This window comes from Mauremys mutica, chromosome 1 (genome assembly GCF_020497125.1).
Source record: "Mauremys mutica isolate MM-2020 ecotype Southern chromosome 1, ASM2049712v1, whole genome shotgun sequence".
NCBI lineage: Eukaryota > Metazoa > Chordata > Testudines > Geoemydidae > Mauremys > Mauremys mutica.
In genome coordinates, this window is record NC_059072.1 from 176359738 (window position 1) to 176383498 (window position 23761).

General features: G+C 41.0%; 1 protein-coding gene across 1 annotated transcript in view; it reads left to right on the forward strand.

The window, feature by feature from the left end:
• Nucleotides 1-22263, forward strand: part of CRYBG3 (crystallin beta-gamma domain containing 3) — a 132910-nt gene extending 110647 nt beyond the window's left edge. The window contains exons 18-22 of the mRNA XM_045001952.1: nt 6809-6948; nt 11664-11787; nt 13402-13560; nt 17104-17263; nt 20414-22263. Of these exons, the coding sequence (XP_044857887.1) occupies nt 6809-6948; nt 11664-11787; nt 13402-13560; nt 17104-17263; nt 20414-20502 (672 nt within the window). The 3' untranslated portion in view covers nt 20503-22263. The remainder of the gene's footprint in view (nt 1-6808; nt 6949-11663; nt 11788-13401; nt 13561-17103; nt 17264-20413) is intronic.
• Nucleotides 22264-23761: the final 1498 nt, after the last annotated feature.

Sequence of the window (23761 nt, forward strand, 5' to 3'; positions counted from 1 at the left end):
GTATTCACTTTTTCCAAGCAACATGTGGGTTGGCCCAAGCACGGTGCCTCCATGATGAATCCTGACATGATTCCCAAACCTTGGTATCATTTGTGGTGGTGTCACCAAGTCAAACATTATGGCAGAGTCTTAACACCTTCTCGTTGCACTACTCTAATCCTCAAGCATGGTAGGAAAGCATGTGTCTATTTCTGTTCAGCGCTGGACTGGATGAGCAGATATATTGTCAGAGAGCTAAAAACATTCTTGAAATGGTTTTAAAATGCCCTAAATTGAATGGAAAAATTCCAATCTCTCTCCCTATCTCCTGCCTTCTGATAACTGATCAAATTTTCCCTCCTGCCCTCGTGGAGCAGAAGAGGAAGGGAAGGAATGGTTCCTTTTGGTTACAGGCGCCTCTTTCCCTGCCTGGCTTGCTCCCTTTCTCTCCCCCCACAAAGAAAAGGTTTAATTGAGGCCTTAACTTTTTTGTACGTTGCTTTTTTTTTGTACTCAGGCTGAAGGAATCTGGCCTCCTGGGAATGTCTAAGGTAATAAGAGTGTAATCTATAGGCCATTGGGCACAAGCCTATCTATAGCTTGATAATCTCTCCTGTGCTCACTGAGCATCATGGGAAGGGAAACGAGAGCCCTGCGACAGCAAGGAACTAGTCTTGATTTTACTTGAAATATAAATTTGTGATACCGTGAGCTGCTTCTACTGCTGTAAAAAGTGCCGCTTCTGCAAGTGCCCATTAAATTTTTTTTAATGGTCTGTTTTGAGTGGAGAAGGATATCAGTGTAAATATGTCAGTCCAGCAAAGTAAAGTATTTCTTAGAAATACAGCACCGTAGTACTCCTAGAAGTTGTGACTGCTCCATCACAGCTACTATTAAAAAGCCTCTGGGTGGTTGCAGTGGCAGCATTCAGACTAATAACCCCTGTCATCCAAGGACCTCAAAGAAATGTACAGATTTTTTTTAATAAAGTACGCTGTGGTAGGCATTTAGACCCATAATCCAGGTACATAAAACCAAGACACAGAGAGGATGAGTGACTTGCCCATGTTTACCCTGGGAGTCAGTTCCTGAGTCAGGAATAGATCCCAACAGTCCTAACTCTTTCATAGGCTGTAACCAATAGACAGCCCACAAGGCTCACTTTGTACAGTACCGTGAACTAATAAAAATGAGAGAACATACAATTTAATACTCCTGGGGGGGATTCTGCACCAAAAAATTAAAAATTCTGCACACAATATTTTAAAATTCTACAATTTTTAGTTGTCAAAATAACACTACATAATCATGCCAGTTTCAATTATTTTGGTAATTTATTTCAAAATACCTGTCAGCAAGTATGTCTCTAACAATATAGACATGCAAAAATTCCCCCAGGAGTAGAGAGTTAAAGAAACCCCTATGATAATCCAGTTTGTTTCTTTGCCCTTCCTCCACCCCCCCCCCTTAGAGCTCAGCTGGAGGGGCCGACACCCACAACCGCTCCCCCTGAGTACATGCATGTGATACTACAAACATTTAATATCCACTCGATCCCTGATATATTCCATTTATTCAGCAGATAATTCAGTGCAAACAAGAGATGGGGGAAAAACCTACCACAAGTTTTCGTAACAGGGAAGGCAATTAGGCCCGAGTCCAAAACCCACTGAAGTTGATGAGAAACCTTCTGTTGACTTCATTGGGATAGGACTCTTTCTTATGAAAAATGTATGTAATTTTCATTTTGGAGGTTGCAGTGAAGTGGGAGGAGGAGACATTTTTGGTGACACCTTCTCAAATCGAATTTATTAATAACATTTTCATTAAATTTGTCATGAAAGATTATCTGCACTTCCAAAAGGACAATATATTTATATTTTTCATTTTATGATAGCAGTGTGTTTGTGTGTATGGTGTCTTGAAGCTGTTTTATGTAGCAACTTAACTTCTGCGGGGCTGTCTCTTTGTGTTGAAGTTGGATGGTTTTGAATTTGGTTTTCATGCTGTGGGCACTTAAAAGTGAAAATGGAAACAAAAGCATTTTGAAGGAAGCTGATCTTGTTTTTGTATGTGCTTTCTGCATTGGTAAAATATAAAATTCCATTGATAGAGTGGTTTAGATATGTTAAATGAAGGTGAGATGATTTGTGAATAGGGCTCAGTGAGTTGAGAGAAACTGTGTGAGAGGTTAGCGTTGTAGAAGTTGAAGGTAATGCAAGTAATATGTGGCTTAATCCAGCAACTGAAATGCTATTGTGGAGAGAGAAATGAGTTTGGCAGCACCCCCACACCATCTGATGTATTAATACCAGAGTATTTGCACCTGTTAGCCTAAAGAGTTAAATACAAAGGTATTCTTTACTTGTGGACACTCCTTCCTGAAATACTATGTTAGAAGTATCATCCCTTTCTCACAAGACTATGCTATAGATCATATAACGCTCCCTGTGTTTTAACTCCTTGCATCATAAATGAGGCTTTCCCCAGTATTAATTTTTGTTTGCGCAAGGTGGTTTCATTTACATACAAAGGTCACTTTAAAAGAATTCTTCAGTACTTCTTCATGCTTGTAATAGGGAAGATTTTTTACAAAGGTTACAAGTATAACATAGTTTCAAAATAATTTCCTGAGAGAACTTTTAGAGCGGCCCTGAGCTGGGCTGGGGCAGATATTTCCACATCCTGGAGAATTGTAGGTGACTTTAATTTGGATATCTCGGCTTGCAAAGCTCTCAAGGGAATGGGAGTTCAGCTTAGTAGCCAGAACACATGGAGACCCTATCCAACAACAGTCAACCTCCTTTCCTCCAGTGCTCCCCTCTCTCCCCACACACACTCTTGAGAGGAGCGAGGTGGTTCAGGCTTTTCTCTTGGGAATTGGGGAGACTGAGGTTTTCCTCTGTGTGTTCCCCCTTTCCTTCATGGTGTCTCCTCCCACTCCCCAAACTCACCATTTATTTGGTGTAAGAACTGACCTGTTACAAAAAAGAATCCTGAGCAGCCACAGTGCTGCTGCCCTGCAACAAACTTTTCTCTGGACTCTCAGGACTCTACCATAGCCATCCGTCATTAATGGCCTCTCCTGTGAAATGGGTTCGGCGTCAGTCCAGAGGTGTCCTCAGCATTTAAAAAAAAAATCACCATCATAATCAGCACCCTTGTTGGCAGTCTCATCAGAAAGGCCAGGGATCCACTGAGAATGGAGACTGCATTATTCTGCTGCCTCCTGCTGAGGGGTCAGGCATATGGGCATGGAATGTGAAACAGCTATTCAGGTACCCCTCTTAAAGCTGGCATGAGAAGCAGTGAGATGCAGGGTTTCTTGTGTATCAGCCCATTCCAGGAACTTTTCGTTTAGGGCCCAATTCTGTCACCCTGTCGCATGTTGGAGAAAGTTCCTTTCCTGTGGAAGTAGTGTCACTGAACTCGCACAGGGGACAGCGTGGTTCAGTGGACTGTGAGTTAGGAAACCTGGGGATTCTATTCCCTACTTTGCTACCGACTTGTGTTACACTGGGTGAGTCACTTTGCCTCCTAATTTGTAAACCCGAAGTAATGATATTCAGCTTCCTTTGTAAAGCACTCTGAGATCTAGGGATGATGACACAATATAGAAGCTGGGTATTACTATTACTCAGTAGGTAAGGTATTTCTCAGCATGAGTAAAGCTGGCAGGAGTAGGCCCGAAGGTATGTAAATGCATCTCAGCATTTCACAAAGTTGGGTGGTGGACTGGATTTTTCTTTTGTTAGTTTGGTAGCTTACTCTCAAGACCTAGCTACTTTAATCTGTTATAGTAGTTTCCATGGGAGCTGTGAAAACAAAATCGGAGAAAAAAGCAAGGCTGAATTGCTGCTGCCAGCCGTTGGCGTGTAATGATGTAAAGCATGTAATCAAATCATTGCACTTTACATGGCTGTAGAATATTGAGCCACATTGTTTAAGACAGCAATTTTTTCTTCTTTGCTCTTTATTTTTGTAACAAGATTGGTTGATTCCATGTTAGAGTTTCACAAGAAAGGTATTGAGTCTTGCTTTCTCCTATGGCTCTCCATCTAATAAATGCTAATAAATAACTTCAATGAATGCACAGTGTAAACTTGTAGACTGGGACTGCAAAATATCTGGTGAGCTTTCTTAGGCCAGCCAAGTTTGAATAACTTTACTAAAGTTGTTTGAGGCTTGGAGCCCTTTTGGCTCCCAACCACTGTCAAGCAAGTTTCCTGCCTTGACTCTTAACACAGACATGATCATGCTAGATCAGATCAGTGGTCCATCTAGTCCAGTATCCTGGCTCTGATTGGCTGGTACCAGATACTTCAGAAGAAAGTTCAAAGAAAACCCTGATATGGGGAGTTGTGGAATAACTTGCCCACAGGACAAATTTCTTCCCAGTCCCCATTAGTTAAAGGTTAACTTATGCCCTGAAGCATGATTTCATATCCCTTCCATACATTTAGTTTTTTAATATTGTAACTCTGAATATCCTTGTTATCCATATAAATGTCCAATCCTCTTTCAATCTTGCTAAGCTCTTGGCCTCAGTGTTGTCTTGGGGCAATGAGTTCCACAGGCTAGTTGTTCATTCTGTGAACTCCATAAGCCTCAGATGCAATAAAAAAAATTTTTTCAAATTGGAGGCACAGCTAGGAATATAGCAAAAATATTTTTAAAATCGTATTAGCTGGTCATGTTGTACATTACTTAAAATCATGTTAGCTCATGGTGGTGTATTAAACTGCATCTACACTAAGTGCTAAGTGGTGTTTCAGATGATGTTAATTCCTTTTTTAAAAACACCTTTTTTTTTCCTTGTCAGTTCCTCATCTAGACAGACAGAGTTTAGCATGGCTGTCAGTCTCTCTTCAGGTAAAGACTTGGAATTGAGAAAATAAGATTGTTGCAGGCTTTGTGGCTAGATGGAGAAACCTCAGCAGCAGCTGCCTGTGTTCTGTCTATTGCTATGAGTTTCACTTTCATTAGCCCTAAAATTAACTATGGAAATATTGAAATCAAACACATTCCTCCCCATTCCCACCCCCACTCCCAGCCACATAAATTGTCCTGCCTCTTCAGAGGGGTGGAGGGCGGCAAAGGAAGATGAATGACATTTCATAATAAGGCCGTTATGTCTTTGAATCTCATTTTGTGTTTTGGAGGGTTCAAGTTGAAAGCCCTTTCAAAGTTATCTTAGGATGGGTAACGTAGATTCTCCTCATTTTCAAGATGCTTGGCAAACTTTTCTCTCATCATGTGCTACACAGTACTAGTTAGCAGAGGGAAGCAGTTTCCTGGAGGTGTAACAAGCAGTCACATACCAAGTGCAGTGAGCCAGTGACAATAAATTCATAAGGCCTGAATCACAATCGAGGTCTTTGTGAAATACATGTCACTAGAAACTCTTTATAACTGTACCTCCTTGGTTCATGAAGTTTATATCCTCTTAATGACTGCATGGGCGTAAACATTGTTAGATTTTTGTGTTTGGTTTGTGCATCTTCCAACTCTTAGGCCATGTCTTCACTGAGGGGAAAAAAGGGTGTGTTTTTGCTTCAAGAAAACAATCTCTATGTATATCCTGGTGAAGGCACAGGTAATTTTTACCTGGATGTAGCTAGTGAGGTCAACTCTATACCCCGATCTAGAGTTTTCCTTGACTAGCTACATCAAACTAAAAATTCTAAAGTTCCTGGTCTCCACTAGGATTTTGCATTGAGTTATCTAACTCGATGCAAAAACGTGTCTTTTTTGCAGTGAAGATATAGCTTCCTTATTTGTGAAGTAGTACTATGTATGCTCTACAGATTTCATCCTTGTACCTCATTTTCAAATAACAGTTATGATCTTTATCTAGAGTCAATAGTGCCAAAAGCCCTGTTACCAAAATAAGTTAAAAATAACATTAGGTGAAAAGATTTTAATTTAAGTGATTCCTAATTACTTGATTTTTTTCTGGATCTTTTGAAGGGAAAATTCAAATTCTTGATTAAAAAAATCCACAGTTTTGCAGTGTATTTCTTTGTTCAATATGTAGGGCCAGATTTTCAACAGTATTTAGGTTACTAAAGATTCAGGTAGAGGAATATTCGGCATCTAACCTGCCTAGGCACCTAACTTCCTACTTGAAATCAATGGAAGTTGCAGGTCTGACCTGCTTATGTGCTTTTGAAAGTCCCACTAGGCACCTATCTGCATTTTTAAGAGCCTAAATACCTTAGCAAATCTGGTCATTAGTGTCCAACCAACAGCCACTGATGTCAATGGGCACTACACTGTGGTGGCAAACCATTAGACTAGGCGTTGGCAACCTTTCAGAAGTGGTGTGCCGAATCTTCATTTATTCACTCTAAAGTGTTTCGCGTGCCAGTAATATATTTTAACGTTTTTAGAAGGTCTGTTTCTACAAGTCTATAATATATAGTCTATAATATATAACTAAACTATTGTTGTATGTAAAGTAAATAAGGCTTTTAAAATGTTTTAAGAAGCTTCATTTAAAATTAAATTAAAATCTAAAGCCCCCCAGACTGGTGGCCAGGACCTGGGCAGTGTGAGTGCCACTGAAAATCAGCTCGCGTGCCGCCTTCGGCACCTTTGCCATAGTTTGCCTACCCCTGCATTAGACCATGCTTCCTCGACAAATATCAATTCCTAGGAAAGTTTATTATCCAAATCAAAAAGCTAAATTACTGGTAAATGTTCACATTCAGATTAGACCAGAACCACAGAGAGGTTAAAAACTGAAATAGACAAATGAGGGTCCTAGGTAGCATGCCAGCAAGGTGCAATTAGGTGTTTTGAGTAACTATAGCTACTTCTCTCATAGGTTTTTGCTGAGCCGTCCATCAGTCTGTTTGCACTGGAATGTTGCGAGGGCAGAGAGTTGCACTTCAAAGAAGCTGTCAATTCTGTTCTAAACAAGGACCTTCACTTTTACACCCAGTCCGTATGGGTGAGAAGCGGATTGTAAGTATGGTAGAAATATTTCAGAGACTGAATTTGTGTTCTCCTTCCAATTGCCTTCCTATATGATGAGTTTTTGCTATATTTGTTTTGGCTGTGTGTGACAAGTAAAACCAAAATTTCCCAAGATTTGGGGGAAATCAACATTGGAAGTCGTTTGTACCTGGTCCTGAACAGAATACAAATGTGATCCAGTCAGTAAATCAAACCTCCTGCTACAAGAATCTGCATTTTTAGCTGCTTAAAAGAACAAACAGTGAACAATAAGGTGTTGAGCAGGACAAACCAAGGAGCAAAACGTAAACCATTTTTAGACTTCCATGAGAAGCATCTTTCATCCATGAAGTGACCCTTTCTCCACTGCCCCCGCTTCTGCTCACCCTCAGAAAACTCCAGATACCCTCTATCCTGGCTATGCTTTGTGGCCTGGATTTAGGGTGACCAGACAGCAAGTGTGAAAAATCGGGACGGGGATGGGGGGTAATAGGAGCCTATATAAGAAAAAGATCCCAAAATCGGGACTGTCCCTATAAAATCGGGACATCTGGTCACTCTACCTGGATTCAAAAGCCTCCATCAACCCCCTTTTTGCACGGAGTCCCATATAGCCACCAAGTTGTGCTGGAGATTGCTGACTACGATTCTTAGCGGCCATTGAGTATGCAACAAATATCTTCCTTTTTTTATTTTTTAAGTTAACCTTCAGCTCATCTTCCTGTTTACTCTCCATATTCATATGACCAGGTTGGCCTCCGAGCTGCCTTTGTACAGTTTAACATCACCATTACAGCGAATTCCAAAAAATGAATTTAGACCTCTATTTTTCCTTCATTACCATGTGTAATGTACATTTCTATGCTTTTATGCAGTATTTTAAAAATAACACTTCTGTGCCTGTCCTGAGCCCATGCATTCAATCACCAGAGAGAATTGTAACTTTTACGGAGTAACAGTATACGTGGGACCCCTGTGATACCAGTGCTGAGCATCCTTCTTCTTTTTATTCTGTGTACAAGACGTAGTACAAGGGGAGCTGATCCCTCACTAGGCAGCACGGTTATACGATTATTGGAAATGATAGAAATGTCTGGTGTCGTAAGGCTGTTCCCACCCTTCTATTGGCTCTGTTGTGTGAAGCAGACTTAGCAGTAGGTGTGAGCGGTCAGTGCTAAGTATAGTGGCCTTTGTATAAAGTTGCTGCCCACTTCAAACAAAGGACATTAAAGTGCTTTTTACAGGAAAATTAAGTTAAAGGTAAGGATGAGTGAAATCCTCACCCTCCGTGACCTCCCTGTGATCCAGCCATGCCTAAGTCCGTGATCCTCCAAGTTCTCTTTGAGGGTTATCTTCATTTGGCCTGAAGCACTTCCAGTACCATGACAGGGTTGGGAGTGACATTGGGTTGGCCTCATTGAAATGCACAGCCTTATTTTTCACATAACCAGTTTTTGCAAAGGTGGTTAATGATTGAACTTTCTTTCTGGGCGATTTAAGTGGGTATTACCATTGGCTGTAGACCTGTGGGTGAGTGTAAATTGCCTCAGACAGCTTTGCCTCAGACAGCTTTGCTTTCCCTTTGGTTTCAACATCACTGCCATTCCAATCCGGAGCCCTTACTAAATACAGATCGTTTGCTCTTGTTGTGAGGTAGCTTAGAGGCCAGTGACAAACAGCAGCAAGATTTGAAGTTGAGAATAACAAATTAATTTTCCTTGTGACCTAATCCAGTTTTAGCCTGAGACCTTTGGAGAGGAAAGACAAGTGTTGTTGCTAACATTTCATTATAAATGTGAACATGCATATTCCTACCTCCTTGGAGTTAGCACGGTTTGCTATGGACCAGCATAGAGGAGTGTCCTTTCCCTTAAGGATCTGCTCGGGGGGATGTTTGTGGGCTTTCTCTGCCTCACATTGGGATGGAGGTGGGGGATATTAAATCCTCCACCTTGACAGGATTGGCTGGGATGGGAGGCCAAGGCCCATACAAGGGAGAAACGGGGTCGGGGAGTAAGGAGCACTAAGCTTCCCTCTCACTCCTTACTATCGCTGGCCATGTTAACAGGCTCTCTACATCTGGGAAGAGTCAGCGCAGGTATGGAAAAGTCCTGAGGGAGTCTCCCCCAGGGCTAGTTCAGGGTTGGAAAGAAATTTCCCCCCCTCCATAACAGTTTTGGCTGAGCTGCTGGTGGTTTTTCACCTGTTTCTGAGCATCTTGCAATATCTCTGGGTCAGGATTGAGGGAATAGGTGTTGGACAATTGTAGGGCTTTCACTGGGATTCCTTCTGGGTGGTCCAGGAAGGGCTTGTTTGTCTCAGCTAAGAGTCCATGCAGCAAGATTTAGTGTTCTCTTGTCCTGTTGTCCCAAAAGGCAAGGTCAGCTTTTGGTAAATAAAGAGGCTAAACTCTAAACTGCAAGTTTGTGTATATGGGGTGGGATCTTACTGTCATGCACAGGCCGAAGGCAGCAAGGGAAGAAGGCTAGGTAGGGATTGTAGCTTGGAGGGGGGGCCATATCCCTGAGTGGCTGGACATGGACATGCCTATAGACCTTAAAGCCTTTGGTTGGAAGGAGACCATAAGGACTGAGGGCTGCTGGGTACTGGTTTTGGTTATCTTTTGAGTTAAGTTTTACTGTAATTTAAAAGTTCAGTAAAACTGCAGCAGAGACCTTTAAACCATAAAAGCAATAAGACCTTTATTGGCAACACACCCACAGTTGACGTTGACATTATCTTCATATTAAACTTTGATCAACTATTAGAACTCTTTCAGGTGTGCCAGGTCACAGAGTGTCATCCTAGCTAGTTGGGCTAACAAAATGCTCAGAGTAGGGCTACACTACAAACTTGCATCGGCGCCACTGCAGTTGCACCACTGTAGCGCTTCTGGTGAAGATGCTCTAAGCTCTCCCGTCAGCTTAATAACTCCACCTCCGCAAGAATTGGTCGCTATGTCAGTGGGAGAAGCTCACAGTCTAACCCAGCACTTAGGTCGCTGTAACTATGTTGCTCGGGGTTGTGGATTATTCACCCCCACAAGCGACGTAGTTATACCAAAGTAATTCTGTAGTATAGATCAAGGGTCAGTCTAAGTCTTCCTAGGTTTATTTCCAAGAACAAGACACAGTTATGTCTCTGCAGATGAGTGTGACAAATACGTAAGTCCTTTGCAAGACAATGGGTTGAAAAAGAAGCTTAAATCTGTGTTCTCTTAATCCTATTTGAATCTGCACCTTTGTTTGTGCATTCCTTTGGCTGAGGTCTCTGTTGGCTGAGGTCTGTGTCACCTGAGTGACAGGACTAATCGCACTGCACCGATTTCCTCATGAGCACAGAGTTGTAGCCTCATGTTCTCTATTGAAACCCAGGGTAAGTGCTGTGTTTTTATGGCTGCAATTCACATTCTCTTGTTTATTGAATACAGGTGCAGTTCCACACTTGTCTTTTTATTGTTACAAAAAAATCTTCTTTCCCTCTCTCCTGTCTTTTATGCACTAGAACAATGCTTTGGTAATAGACACTGTATTTACACTGAGACTGTTGGGCACTGCTAAGACTGAAGCTCTTACCTCTGAGTGTGCAGTGATTTTGCCCGAAAACATTTCAAAAAAATAAAATTGTCAGCAATACGGTAAAATAAAAACGAAGGAATTTATTATTGTTGTCGGTCTTATTGAATAGCTGTTAGTCAGGACTGACGGGACCCCTTTGAAGCTTATACACAAACATACACTGCCTGTGAGTGAAGTGTGCATGATCAGAAGAACTTTCTCACTACGTACAGTGAGAGAGGCAAATGATAGACACTAGAACTCTCATCACGCTTCAAGCAAATAAAATAGGAAACGTAGTAAAAATAGTGCATGCTTTATGCTCAGATGAGCTCATGAAAAGAGCATGGAGAATTCACAGTCCACAAAAGAACATCCCTCAGATACAAATCCAAGATATGAATGTCGCTGATGCTCAAAGATACAGCTTGCAAGCAACACTGAAATGTGTGTAGACTGGATGGTATATAGTGGAGGAGCAATTTGTCTGTTGCTCTTGGTATATTTTGAAGATGGTATTCTAGTAAAGGTATAAATGGTATCAGGGATATGTTATGCTTCTACAGTTAGTAATACTATGATTGAAAAGATGTTTTTACTATGTAAAATCCTGTTGTAGCAGTTTGTAACTTTCTGAAAGTTGGTTAGGAGTAAATTTCTCATACCTGTTCTTGGTCTTGTAGTGCAGTTTGGGATAACCTTGTTTGTTTCACATGTTGACATAGTTATGTGAGATTCTGTTTTGCCCTCTGATAACTAAACTTTGTGGCAGTGTAGTGTGCTGCAAAGCCTTTCTTGGCACTCCCTGGAGTGAGTTATGTAGTTCGCTTGTGCAATGCAGCAATCCTGTGCACATGCCCGTTAAACCTGTAGACACCATCCATGTCTACAGAGGGATTTTTTTAATCTTCATATGACCAGGTCAAAAGTTTAAAGTAGTTTCCAGGTTTCATATTAATATTAGGGAATACAAAATAGATCTTGATATAGAAGAAAGCTCTTAACCCACTTAAGGTACTCTGCATATTTGGCACAGTAATATAAATACAGTATAATACTATCATGGAAAGCCTTTGGGTTTAAAAATATTAAATGTTATTTATGTAGCTTTGTTTTGCCATATTTAGAGTGTAGCATCTTAGGGCTTTGTTTTCTATCTTTATTCAGGTGGATTGCATACGAAGGAGGAAATTTCTCAGGAAAACAAATTCTGCTAGAACCCAGCAAGATTTCAAACTGGACTGAATTCAGTGGCTGGAGCGTAATTGGCTCCCTTCGTCCTATAAAGCAGGTACTGTAGGAAAAAGTGTTTTGGGAATAAGCCCCTTTTCACTCCTTTAAATTTATTTAATACGTAAGTATCGGCTGAGAAATCTGACCAAATCCTGATCCGATTGAAGCTAATGAGAGTTCTGCCATTGATTTCAATGGGACCAGTATTTTACCTCTGAAATTGGGTCCTGGTGTGAGCTACTAGGCCCTATCAAAAGTCACTGAAGTCAGGAAGAGCCTTTCCATTGACTGCAGTGAGCTTTGGCTCAGGCTTATAGAGAGGAATGGACTTGTTTAAAGACTTCAAGTTACAGAGAATCCACCAATTATTTTAGTTTAAAACTGCAAGTGACCCAGGCTCTTTTCTACAGTGAGAATTTTTTAACTTAATAAAAACTCCCCCCTCCCCCGGGCTGGTAGGTGGAAATGGGTGTGTGTGTGTATGTGGTGGGGTTCCGCGAGCCACACGTAATGGTAAAAGAACCGCACATGGCTCGCGAGCCAGTTTGACCACCCTTGCCCTAGGCACTGGCCTTGCTTGCTCCATAGACCTGCCGTTGGACAGCTGATCCAGACTCTTACTGTCTGTTAAAGTTACAGCCTTTCACTTCAGAAACATCACATTACCCTTTCATGTCACTTGCATTTGGACATGCAAGTCTGCCACGTCCATTCTCTTGCCAGCACAGAGGCTCCAAGGAATGTTACAAGATGCTGCTATTTTTTTTTAAATGCTGTTTTTTATGTATGCATGTAAAGCTGCTTGGATCACTAAAGGGCATTCATATTTGTCTAGATGCCAGTGTCTTCAGTGTAGGGATATGATCTGCTCCCAAAGGAGAGCGGAACAATATCGCAAAAACAATCTGCAGCTTGTTTGCTTATATTCTTCTGCCTTCTCAGTGACGTGCAACAGAGCAAAATCAAAGTTTTCAACTTAATAACTAGCAAAAAGAGAGTGAAACATGTCAGAAGTGACTACTACTTAATGGATGGACAAAAATGATTCCCTTAATGACTTTATAATGAAGATTCTCTCTAATGGTGGGGCATAATTGTGCACATAGTTGCAAATGTTTTGGGATGGGCTTTTCAGGGCAGGATTTTAATGAGCGTGATATTTAGATTTCAGTTTAAAAAAAATTCCAGGAGGAATTTTGTCAGCAGCTTTGAACCTCCTTTTTTCAATAAAGATCCCTCTAACTCACAATGCACTATACTGGTGCTGTTTCAGTGGCCCTGAGGTATGTCATGGAGGAACTGTTTCTTAAGCTAAAACTTGTCAGGAGTAGCTTTGCAGACTTCCCCTGTAATGAGCTCAGTCATTGGTGATACCAGTTCAGTGCCCTTTTTAGTGTGTGTTCATGAGCAAAAAAGTGTAACATGAATGGCTATGAATTAGAAGCCGTCCCCACCATTGTTGCTTGTGGTCATCCACCTCCAATTTTTTATAGCATGTTCTTTCATTCCCCAAACCCTCTTCACAACTGAATATGTAAAAGACATGTTATAATGGAATATAAATTGGGGGAAACTGCTGTGAGAATGCTAGCTATGCAGGACCTGGTGGGAGGCTTTGCTCACACCTGCTTATACAACATATACAGTATAATGGTGCTTTTCTAACTATCAGCCAGCAGTTTACTTCAGAATAAAGAACCGAGCCCAGGATAAATACTTGACAGTCACTGGAAACCTATCAGATGCAAGAGCTACTTCAGTGTGTGTTTCTCCATACGATGGCAAGAATGCCCAAATCTGGCACTACTGTCATGGACTCTTCAAACCCAAGGTGAGTTACTGAATGTTGGAAGTGCAATGTATAAACCCACTCTCCTTTTGTCTTGACTGTGAGTCATTTTCCATGGCTCCATGGTCCCCTCCTGCATCCTTATAATAGCCTTCCTCTCTTCATGCGCCTTTCTTCCATTAGAGCTCTCCTTAAACAGCACTTCCTTCTATCACTGATTCCCTTCACTGTCTGCTCTCTGGGGTGCTGGAACAATTTATATAGTGGGGGTGCTGAGAGCCATTGAACCAAACTGTAACCCTGTACCTAATGGAAACCACTTCATGCCAGCACCCCTACATCAAGCATCTCTGCTGTTCCCACGCCTGAGCCTTACATCTTACTTCTTCGTATTATCGGTGTCTAAATTAGACAGAAATTCCGCCTGGCAGGAACCAAGTCATTTATATAAAGCACGTGCGAGCGCTTTAGTTGTTACGTAAGTGAAAAACGTTGTTTAAAAAAACAACCCAAAAGCCTTTTAACCCTGTACAGCTTTTTAAACGAACTTCTTTAACTTTCCAGCGTGTTTTCAGGTAAAGGCGCACTTGCTCTGAACATGTGAATATGTGATATAGTCATTTCTTGTGTAAACCTCTGTGCGTTGAGATGGAAATGAACCCCTGGACTTGTTACGACATTCTCTGTTTCCCCGTTGTGTTTTGCTTTCTATCTGTTAGGTACTTCTTAATGGTCCCTCCACTTCCATAGTATCTGAGCACTTCATAATCTTTAATGTGCTTCTCCTCACAACACCCCCATTAGGTAGGGAAGTGCTATTATCCCCATTTCACAGATGGGAACAGAAGCACAACAAGACAAAGTAACTTTCCCAGGGTCACACAGGAAGTCTGTGGTGGAGCAGGGAATGGAACTTGAACCTGGGTTTCCAAAGTCCCAGGCTAGCGCCATAACCACTGGGCACCATCCTTCCTGGTTTTGCTTTGCTTGTGTAATAGTAATATGCTGGCAGTATCTTCTCAGTAAAAATTATATAAATTGTATTAATCCATACAGTGATAATTATATAAATTGAGTTGAAGGAGGAAAAACTGCAGTTTTGATGCGTAGTTGTGCTGTTTAGACACAACCCTGAGTGGGGCCCAGTGCAGAGTCCCAGGTCCCGAGGCAGTGCTTTTGGATGAATTCTGCTTTGGGGAGATCAAATTCCTCCTGGAGCAACACGTGCAAGAGGAGTACTCCTCCCTCTGCTCCCGGAGTGGATAAAAATCAATGATTTTTAAAAATTTAAATAAGGTTTTTTTGGTTTAAATTAAATACAGGTCTGTTTTTTAAAATTGTCAACCTATGTTAAGGTCTCAACTTATTGTAATCTATTAATATAATTTAAATAAAATACACAATATTCTTCAATACATATTTGCTGACAAGTTTAAGAAAGTCAAACCACTGAACTGCTGGAAGTCACTGGCTGAGCACCTGGAACTAGAGTTTGTTGAAGTGCTAAACCAGCTTTTGACAGTTGTAGCCTCTTCTGCAGGTGCAGAGAACTTTTTTTTTTCCCCATATTGGCTTATTCAGGTAGTTCAGTTCAGCGACTAGTTCATTCAAAGTTAAACCAATTGGAAATTGAAAAAGCAGAAGAGTTTGTTTTCCTCTTCCAATCTATGAATAAAAACAAAGTGTGAGAAGATGAGATCTTCTGGTTCTAAAATCTTGAAGGACATGGTGACCCAAAACAATCTGTTCAGTTCACTAACTACAGATAATACTTTCTCTGTTTAATAAATCGTTTTCAATGCAAAACATGTTTTGATAAACTTTCTTTTTCCATGTGTCCAGCACATTTAAGATAGTTTTATTTAGTTAAAAAAATCAAATGCTCTTTTATGCACTTTTGATTTAATTTGAATTTCCATCCAAATAGTGCTTGACACAAATCACTTAAAAAAAAAAAAAAAACCCTCAAATATATCATTCACCATTTCCTAACATAATGAAAAAAACATAAAAATTAAGAAACTGAGTGAATGCAAATTAAACTACAAAAATATGTGTATAGGTATAGTGCAGTGGTCTTCAACATTTTTACGCCCTAGAGCACTTTTTGAATTTAAGGGCAACTCAGGATCTACCGAGGCCCTGCCCCTTCCCCAAAGCCCTGCCTCGATCACTCCATTTCTCCCCCCCCCCCATTTCACTGGGCTGGTAGGGGTTTGGGGGTTGGGAGGCGGGCTCTGGCCTGGGGTTGAGAGATTTGCAGTGTGGGAGGGGGCTCTTGGCTGGGGCAGAGTGTTGGGGGTGCGGGCTCTGGGAGGGAGTTTGGGTGCAGGAGGGGGTTTAGGGTGCTGGCCAATGGGAGCTGCAGGGGCAGTGCTTGCAGGCAGGAGCTGTGCAGGGAGGGAGACCCCTGCCACCCCCGGGGCTGCGCTGGCCGCTTCTGGGAGTGGCGTGGGGCCGGGGCAGACAGGGAGCCTGCCTTAGCGGCAGCCCTGCTATACCACCAGAAATTGCGATCGACCAGTTGGTGACCACTGGTATACGGCATACTCCTGGTTAGCAAAAAGAAGCACCAAATTTAATGTCAAGGCTATATTTAACTTCAAATCCGCGTTTTATCAACCCAATGAGAATGAATCTTTGTTTAGGGAAATAACTAAAATACAAATCGAAACATGATTAAAATAGATTGTTTAAACCAAGGTTTCCTGCTTGCTAATTTAAATCATGATTAAAATTAATCCACCCTGGCAGTGTGCACATTGTGAAGGCCTTGCACTGTCTCTCCAGTCTGCATAAGGGACGGTCACAATGGGTATGTCTACATAAGCCACGGCAGTGAGCCGCCCAGATTGACGGACTCGAGGTAGCGGAGCTCGTGCTAGCACTCTAAAAATAGCTGTGTAGACAGCGTATTGAAGCTGTGTCTGTGAAGCCCACTCCCTTTTTTTTTTTAATTTAATTAATAGAGATATACCTATCTCCTAGAGCTGGAAGGGATGCCAAAGGGTCATTGAGTCCAGCCTCCTGCCTTCACTAGCAGGACCAAGCACTGATTTTGCCCCAGATCCCTAAGTGGCCCCCTCAAGGACTGAACTCACAACCCTGGGTTTAGTAGACCAATGCTCAAACCACTGAGCTATCCCTCCTCCCTAGAGCCTGAGCTCCAGCCCAAGCCACAACTTCTAAGTGCTGTCTGCACAGCTATTTCTAAAGAGTTAGCACGAGCCCCTCTAGCCCAAGTCTTTCGACCTGGGTTGGAAGGTTTACTTCTGCTGACTCTGTATGTGTACCCAGTAAGGCCTTCAGATATTTAAAAGTGACCTGCAAAGGAAGGAGTAAAGAATTGCTGGTGGTTTTCTTTGTCTTGCATAAAGCCTGCCTGAAAGTTCTACTTAATTAAAACAGTGATTATTTACCTTTAGAAATGTCCGGAATAATGTATGCTAGTCTAACCAGTGAAGAAGCTATTAGTTGTAAGTGTGATGAATGTAATCTAGTGCTAATTACAACACACTTATTTTGAGGCATCATGGTCGCAATGACCAGATTCTACTGTTGGGTTTTTTTCTCCAAATCTCTTAGGCTATTGCTGCATGTCTTGATATTGTCAGTGGCAGAGACCTACCTGGAGCTAAAGTAGCACTGTGGACAGAACATGGAAAGGCTAGGCAGAAGTGGAGGCTCAATGAGGATGGAACCATCAGTTCATACCTCAGTGACCAACTGGTTCTCGATGTCAAAGGTACTAAAAAGCTCATCTGCTATTATAAATGCGTGTTTTTGCTGTAGGCAGTTGTGGCTGGCTGGGCTGTTCCAGTTGTCTGTACCCTCAACCAGCTTGCGCAATATTAAACAGTCGGTTTCCTCTGTTGTGTGAGGTGACAAATGTTCCAATCCACAACTATGTATTTTTGCCAATCACTTTTAGTGTATGAGACTGAGAAAAGCAGTCATGCTATTCCATCACTCCCTAAATCTTGGTAACTTTCACCAGTTTCCACTTCACAACTAACATTTACTAAGAGGAACATTTTGAAAACTACATTGCAGATGACTTTAGAAAAACACAGATTTTTTTTTTTTACATTGCTCCTTGTAGCTGATCCCAGCTGTTTGACCAGCCACTTATCAGTTTTCCTTTAGGGAGTGCAGAAAGACAATGTCTGGAAGCAGCATTTGTACAAGATGAAAATGCAATTTTATGTCCTAACAAAATAACAAAACTCCCCCCCCCCTTTACCATAATCCTATTTTGGTACAATGAAAAACAGCCAAAAAATGTAAAATACCAATCTATATACATTGCCATGTGTAAAACCAGATTAGTATCCAGTGGCTTCTTCATACTGAATCTTTCCAGTATGCTGTGGTAGAGCCTCACTTTCAACTACCATAATAAAGAGCCAGATCTTATTGCCATGTACTTTTAATGACAGCAGAAGTGTAAATCAGCTACACAACCATTCGGAAGGGCAGATTATTTGCTCTTAAAATTTTCAGGATAGTGGTTGGCACATAGGACTAGGAGTTAGGCAACTTGGGCTGTACATCTCATTCTTGCTGGGCAGACGTGTATTGCAGGAAATGCAGCTAAAAGGGAGCATTGCTGTTTAGGAAGCAGAATTTCTCAAGTCCTGCCAATAGTGTGGTAGCCCTGGGAACATATAATGGTACAGTGATTCTCTAACCATAGTGACCAGAGAGCAAGCTGATCTGATAGTACTGTCTCCTCTTCATTTCCAGCTGTTGAGATGCTTTAAAAGAGCTAAAAATACATTACTTTATTAATCCTTTTCCATGTAACCAATTGCTGTAGCCACCCGAGGGGTGTTATACAGTCACAAATGCAGGAAATGGTTTGCACAATGGTAAATGGGAGAGAAAATGTCCAGGACCACCTTTGTTTTTAAAATATAGTTCACTTTATTTAAAAGTTTACTGACGCTGCTGTTAATGATTAAATCTTCTTGATTCTTGCAACTAGAACTTACGGACACAATGAAAAATATATCAGCACCAATAAAGAGTTCCCAGCCCACAGGGGTTAAATTAAGAGTAATTCGGGCTCCTATGTTTTAATTTTAATTAATCATTAATTTTGTTGTGCGTTGCTTGATCCTAAATCATTAAATACAAAATTTTCCTTATTAGCAACATGGACGACAGGTTTTAAAATATGAAATCAGACATTTTAAAAAGCAGTGTCTATTTAACAGGATACACGTTGAAATTGTTTAAACCTGTGCTGCTTTATCTAATGCAGGATCTAATATTGAAGTGACCAGGTTGGTACAGGAGTAATAAAGTTGTTGAATACTATGTTCTTTGGGTGTCTGAAAAGAAATTTAAAATGCAGTTATAAATAGCAGGTCCCTAGGAGCATTTAACTCTTTGGTATTTGCGGTTTGTGACCTGTTAATGCAAAATGCACGCTAGCGCTACTACAGTCGTTGTCTGTGCTACCTGGAGTCACGTGGGAAACAGCCAATGAAAGACAAACCCTGGCTCAGGATTGTGGCATTCTACACCTCTAAACTGCGCTGATAGTTGTAGCTGGAGCTCTGGATTTGCCAGTTACAAGAAGCAGAAATGCATTTAAGGGAATGGCTGAGAGCCAGTTTTCAGTTCTACAGTCCCTTAATTCTTCACCCTGGCAAAAAGGCTTTTCCTGAGCACAGATACACTTGAAACTAAAAATCCTTCTAAGGGAAATAATAAAACTGAGAGTGCGCTTGCTATCTCTCTGGCAATTATGTAACTCTTATTTGGCCAATATGCATGAAACTGGCAGCTGAAATCTTAATGTTTGTTTCTGAGTGCTATAATGCAAGAAATCTATTGACAAGCTGGAGAGAGTTCAGAGAAGACAATACAAGGACACAGAGTTAGCAATGGGATGAAGAGAGTGAGATTTAGGATGAATACGCAGGGGGGAAATATTAGGCCCTCTAGTGATTTCCAGAGGGAAGCGGTAGCAAACCCTTTGCTTGAGACTGTTTATCGGGTCTAGTTTTAAGAACCAGAAACTGTACTGTGAAGTACAATGCTGTATAGGATAAGCCTGTTGATGCTGCTATAGGTCTCTCCCACCTCTCATTTCTATGATCAGTATTTTAGTGACCTGTCTCTCCAGGGAAGGACATAAGGTACAACCAGCAAGGTGAGGAGAAAAAGGGCACAATCACCGAAGACCCAGGACAAAGATCTCCAGGAGGGGCCAGGAGTACAAAGGCAGCAGAGATCCTTTGTTGTGAAGAGGTTGTGTGTAACCTTTGAGTGCTACTACCCTCCCCATTCAAAGGCTCTGAGTGGAGGGGGAAAATTCAAGGCACTCAAATTTGACTGTGGAGGAGGGAGATGGAAAGAAGTGTGGGGAAGAGGGGTCAAGTGAAGGTTGAGTGTACAGAGATGGAGAGCGTGAGTAGAAGAGACAGGGTGGAGTTGACAAGTAGTGGTGTTTAAAGTGGAAAGAAGCTGAGAGCCCTCAAGAGTGGATAGAGGGAGTGGAAGGTGGAGAGCGCCTCCTCTTTATGAACATTTCATTAAGACCCAGCACCTCTATGCCATCAGACAGAGTGACAGGCATTGTAGCCATTTTACAGCTGAATAAAAGACATGAAGAGTCAATGCTGTACTCCCAGTGACAATAACCCACTCGCCGCCCTCCAAAACCTCATACAGCTTTTGGTTGCTCTAGGAAAACGTCCATTTTTAACATGAGATTCACTTTAAAGCTTAGAAGTCTGAGTAACTTTGCAACGAGTTTTCTCTGTTTTATAGACACTTAATTTTCGATGTACAATATATATACTCCATTGAAGAAGCGGCAGTCTGTTTGGTTTGTTTGTAAGTATGCTGCATTAACCTTGCCTTAATGAACTTCTATTTTTAGGAGGAAATTATTATGACAAGAACTATGTAATTGTCAATCATCCCCTGGAGAGTGAATTCTCACAGAAATGGGACATTGAACTATTGTGAGTAAAACCACTACAAAGATCCTGGAAATATGGACCTAAGTGTGTTATGAACACTGTATTTGAGAGAAGGAACTACTGAAGTCACATGCCACTGGAATGTTACTCAGCAAGTCCACTCTACGTCTTCCTGTTAAACACTGACTCCCAAACAACTGAATTTTGCACATTGGCAAGGTGAGGTTAATGTAATGTTATTTTCCTAATATTCACACATGACTCCATGTTGAGGTCTTCCTCTTCTTAAGGCACCATTTAAGCTTATGTTCCTTTAAGATTCACTAGTCCTGTTAATCTTTAAGTGAAGGCAAAGATATGATACAGTAGCAAAAACTTGGCAGTTTATTTCTAAATTGCCTTTCCTGTGTGATCTGTTAGGGTATAATATGAACTAGACTTTCCTTTCTCCTCAAAAGTTAACGGAGATGTTCTGGTGATTTAGGATCACCTGTGTAAAATTAAGCCCTTATCTTAAGAAGTACTGCATTAAACCATAATAGGCCAGGTGCCAGCCCATGAGTCAGGGTAGAAAGTAGACTTTCATATACAGGTAGAGAGTCGTACATGCAAATATAGACTGGATCAGGCTAACTTTCTAGAAGGCCTTGCTGAGTATAGAGGTTAAATACATTTTGGTCTTAAAACCACAGTATAGTCAATAGCACCTTTACAAAACAAATCTATCTTGTATGTGTGCTAATTAATACCTTGTGCTGCGGCAAGGTTAAAGAAGCAACCTGATGCATGCTAACTTCCGTGAGGCTCATCAGCATTGTGTACCTCAGCTGAAGCAATTGCTTATTCTTTAGGAAAAGACCTGAAGATGCTAGTGACTTCCAGAAGCACAACTTTCAGTGAAATTTCAATGCTATGCAACATTTTTTTCAGTTAATAAAACATATTTGCATTTCATTTCTAAGGGAAAAGTGTTAACTATTTATGTGAGGCAGATTGTATTAAAAGGGCTCCATGGTTTTTGGTTTATTCTTTCACCCACTGGAGAAAAGTGTTTAAAATTTTCATTATGAAGTTCCCCCAGAATTGGGGTCTTCCCTAAAGGCAGTTCAATATGTAATGCTTTCTAAGTGAGGAATCTTCTCTGGCTCCTGTAGTTTTTGTATTGATTATTAAACTCTGAAAGGAGGAGTACAGATTAGCTAAACCAAAACATGAACGATTGTATTGTTTCCTATAGCTATTATGTTAATGTCTCATCCTAAAGCCAAAAAAAGTCAATTTTTTCCCACAGAAAAGTGAAACATGTGTAAGATTATTTTTGTATGAGGGGGAATTCTAGAGTGATATATTTTGAATACCTGTACCTCCTTGCACTTATTTACTTTTACATTCTAAAAGCCAAAATCAAATACAGATCTGTAAGTTACTAGGTTTGTGACTGTATATATTTTCTCATTGAAGCACTTGTGTAGATTTTTCTATGAAAGTCTGTCAGTATACCACATACGTTTTTTAAATATGATTTGCGCTTTCTAGTTGTAATATAATCCCTTTTCCCTCAAAACAATGAATAGATCATACCTGGTGTATCAGTGTTATATAATAAAGTAAAGCATGTATATTTTAATTGTAAAAACTTCTGGAGGATTCTTTAGCTTGTAGTATTTCGTACTGTGTAAATGCAATAATTTTTGTTTTTACCTAAGACGGTAAGGCACAAAAATAACTGAGGAGTGCTTTCCTTCCCCAGAACACCAGTTTATAGCATTTAAACAAATGGCATATCTACACTGACTGACACCTTTCTCTCTCCATGGATTAAAAATCTTCATATTAAAATAATGCAAGCGTTCTTACTGCATAGGAACAATTATTACAACAGGATGTGAAATATCTGCATGTTTACCTTTGACCCTCAATTCTGTGAAGCCATGTCAGAGTACCAGCATATAGGAGCTAAATATTCAAGTGCTGCTGGTTATTCAGAGTTAGGGAGCTAGCATGCTGGAAGATGTGCCTTTATGGTCACTCAAATTAATGGCACTTCTTGAACGAATAGGAGTGTCTAGCTAAATTGCATCAGAGATGCTACCTTTAAAATTTTCTAATGCTGTTTCAATGCTTCACTCATCCCTGAAATTCAGCGGAAGATTTTTTTTGTTAGCATGTGCTAATAGGTCTTAAGTAACTACTATTTCCTACCAAGTCCTGGTGTGTTACCTTTTTTAAAAAAGAGGGGGATGGGGTAGCATTGAGGTAACCAGCTATCTCCCAAGGCTGTGGAGAAAAGGCACAATTTCTTTTAACACCGAGCAGCATGAATGTTTTTGTACTTACCTCTGCCTCTTTACTGGCAGGCTCACTTCCTAGTTGATGATGGGCAGAGTTGTGAAAACAGGTTAGCCTGCCTTACCACAAATCATTTACTCGGACTAGTCCTGTCACCCCACCTTAGTTGTTTGAAGCAGCTGCCCGGTTTGTGGGGGAGAACCCAAGCAAAGACAACTGTAGGCTTGAAATGGGAGTTAGTCACATTATTTGCCCCGGGGTAGTTCATCTTATTGTAACCACCATGGCTTTGTTTGCAGTCCTCCTTCAGCTTCTAGGTAACTAATGGCCATACTTTAAATTCTTCTACTATGCAGTGTAATAAAAGGCAGGTAGATATTTCTCCATGTTGGATGTTAAAATTAGCAAAAAAACAACCCACCCATCAGCCAAGAAGTAGTTTTTGACCCAGCGCTATACACAGACCCTTACTAGTGTTGAAAGAGGTCGAGACCAAGCAGGCTGAGCAAAAAAGCATTGGTGCATCCAAAAAAGGACAGCCATAGTGTGCACTGCTTGGGGGTGGAGTATGGAGGAGCAAAAGTAAGATGGGTATTTGAGAACCAATGCTGATAGTCTGCCTGTGGGCCTCAGCAGATGCTCACTGGGTTTAATTTTCAGCATGGCTTTGTGCTGTAGTTAAATTCTATGACCTAGTGAGACATTTACCCAAGGAAAGTCACCATGGTTGAGATTAGACAAGGAGTGACACACATTGTTTACTAAGTAACAACCTAATTAGGTGAATGTGACAAACCTGTAAAATTGTGTTGCATGTCTCACTAGATGCTTGTTGCAGTGGACCTGTTTCTTATTGAATGACTCCTGTAGTGGATCCAGCCGTCTCTGCCACATTAGGCATTTAGAGCCTGACAACCCTTGTTCCCTCACCCTGCAGGCATCTAAATTTTTACCGCTGTGCATGTGCAAAGCCACTTTAATCCCTTAAGAGGAACAACTTCAGTGGGAGAGACTGA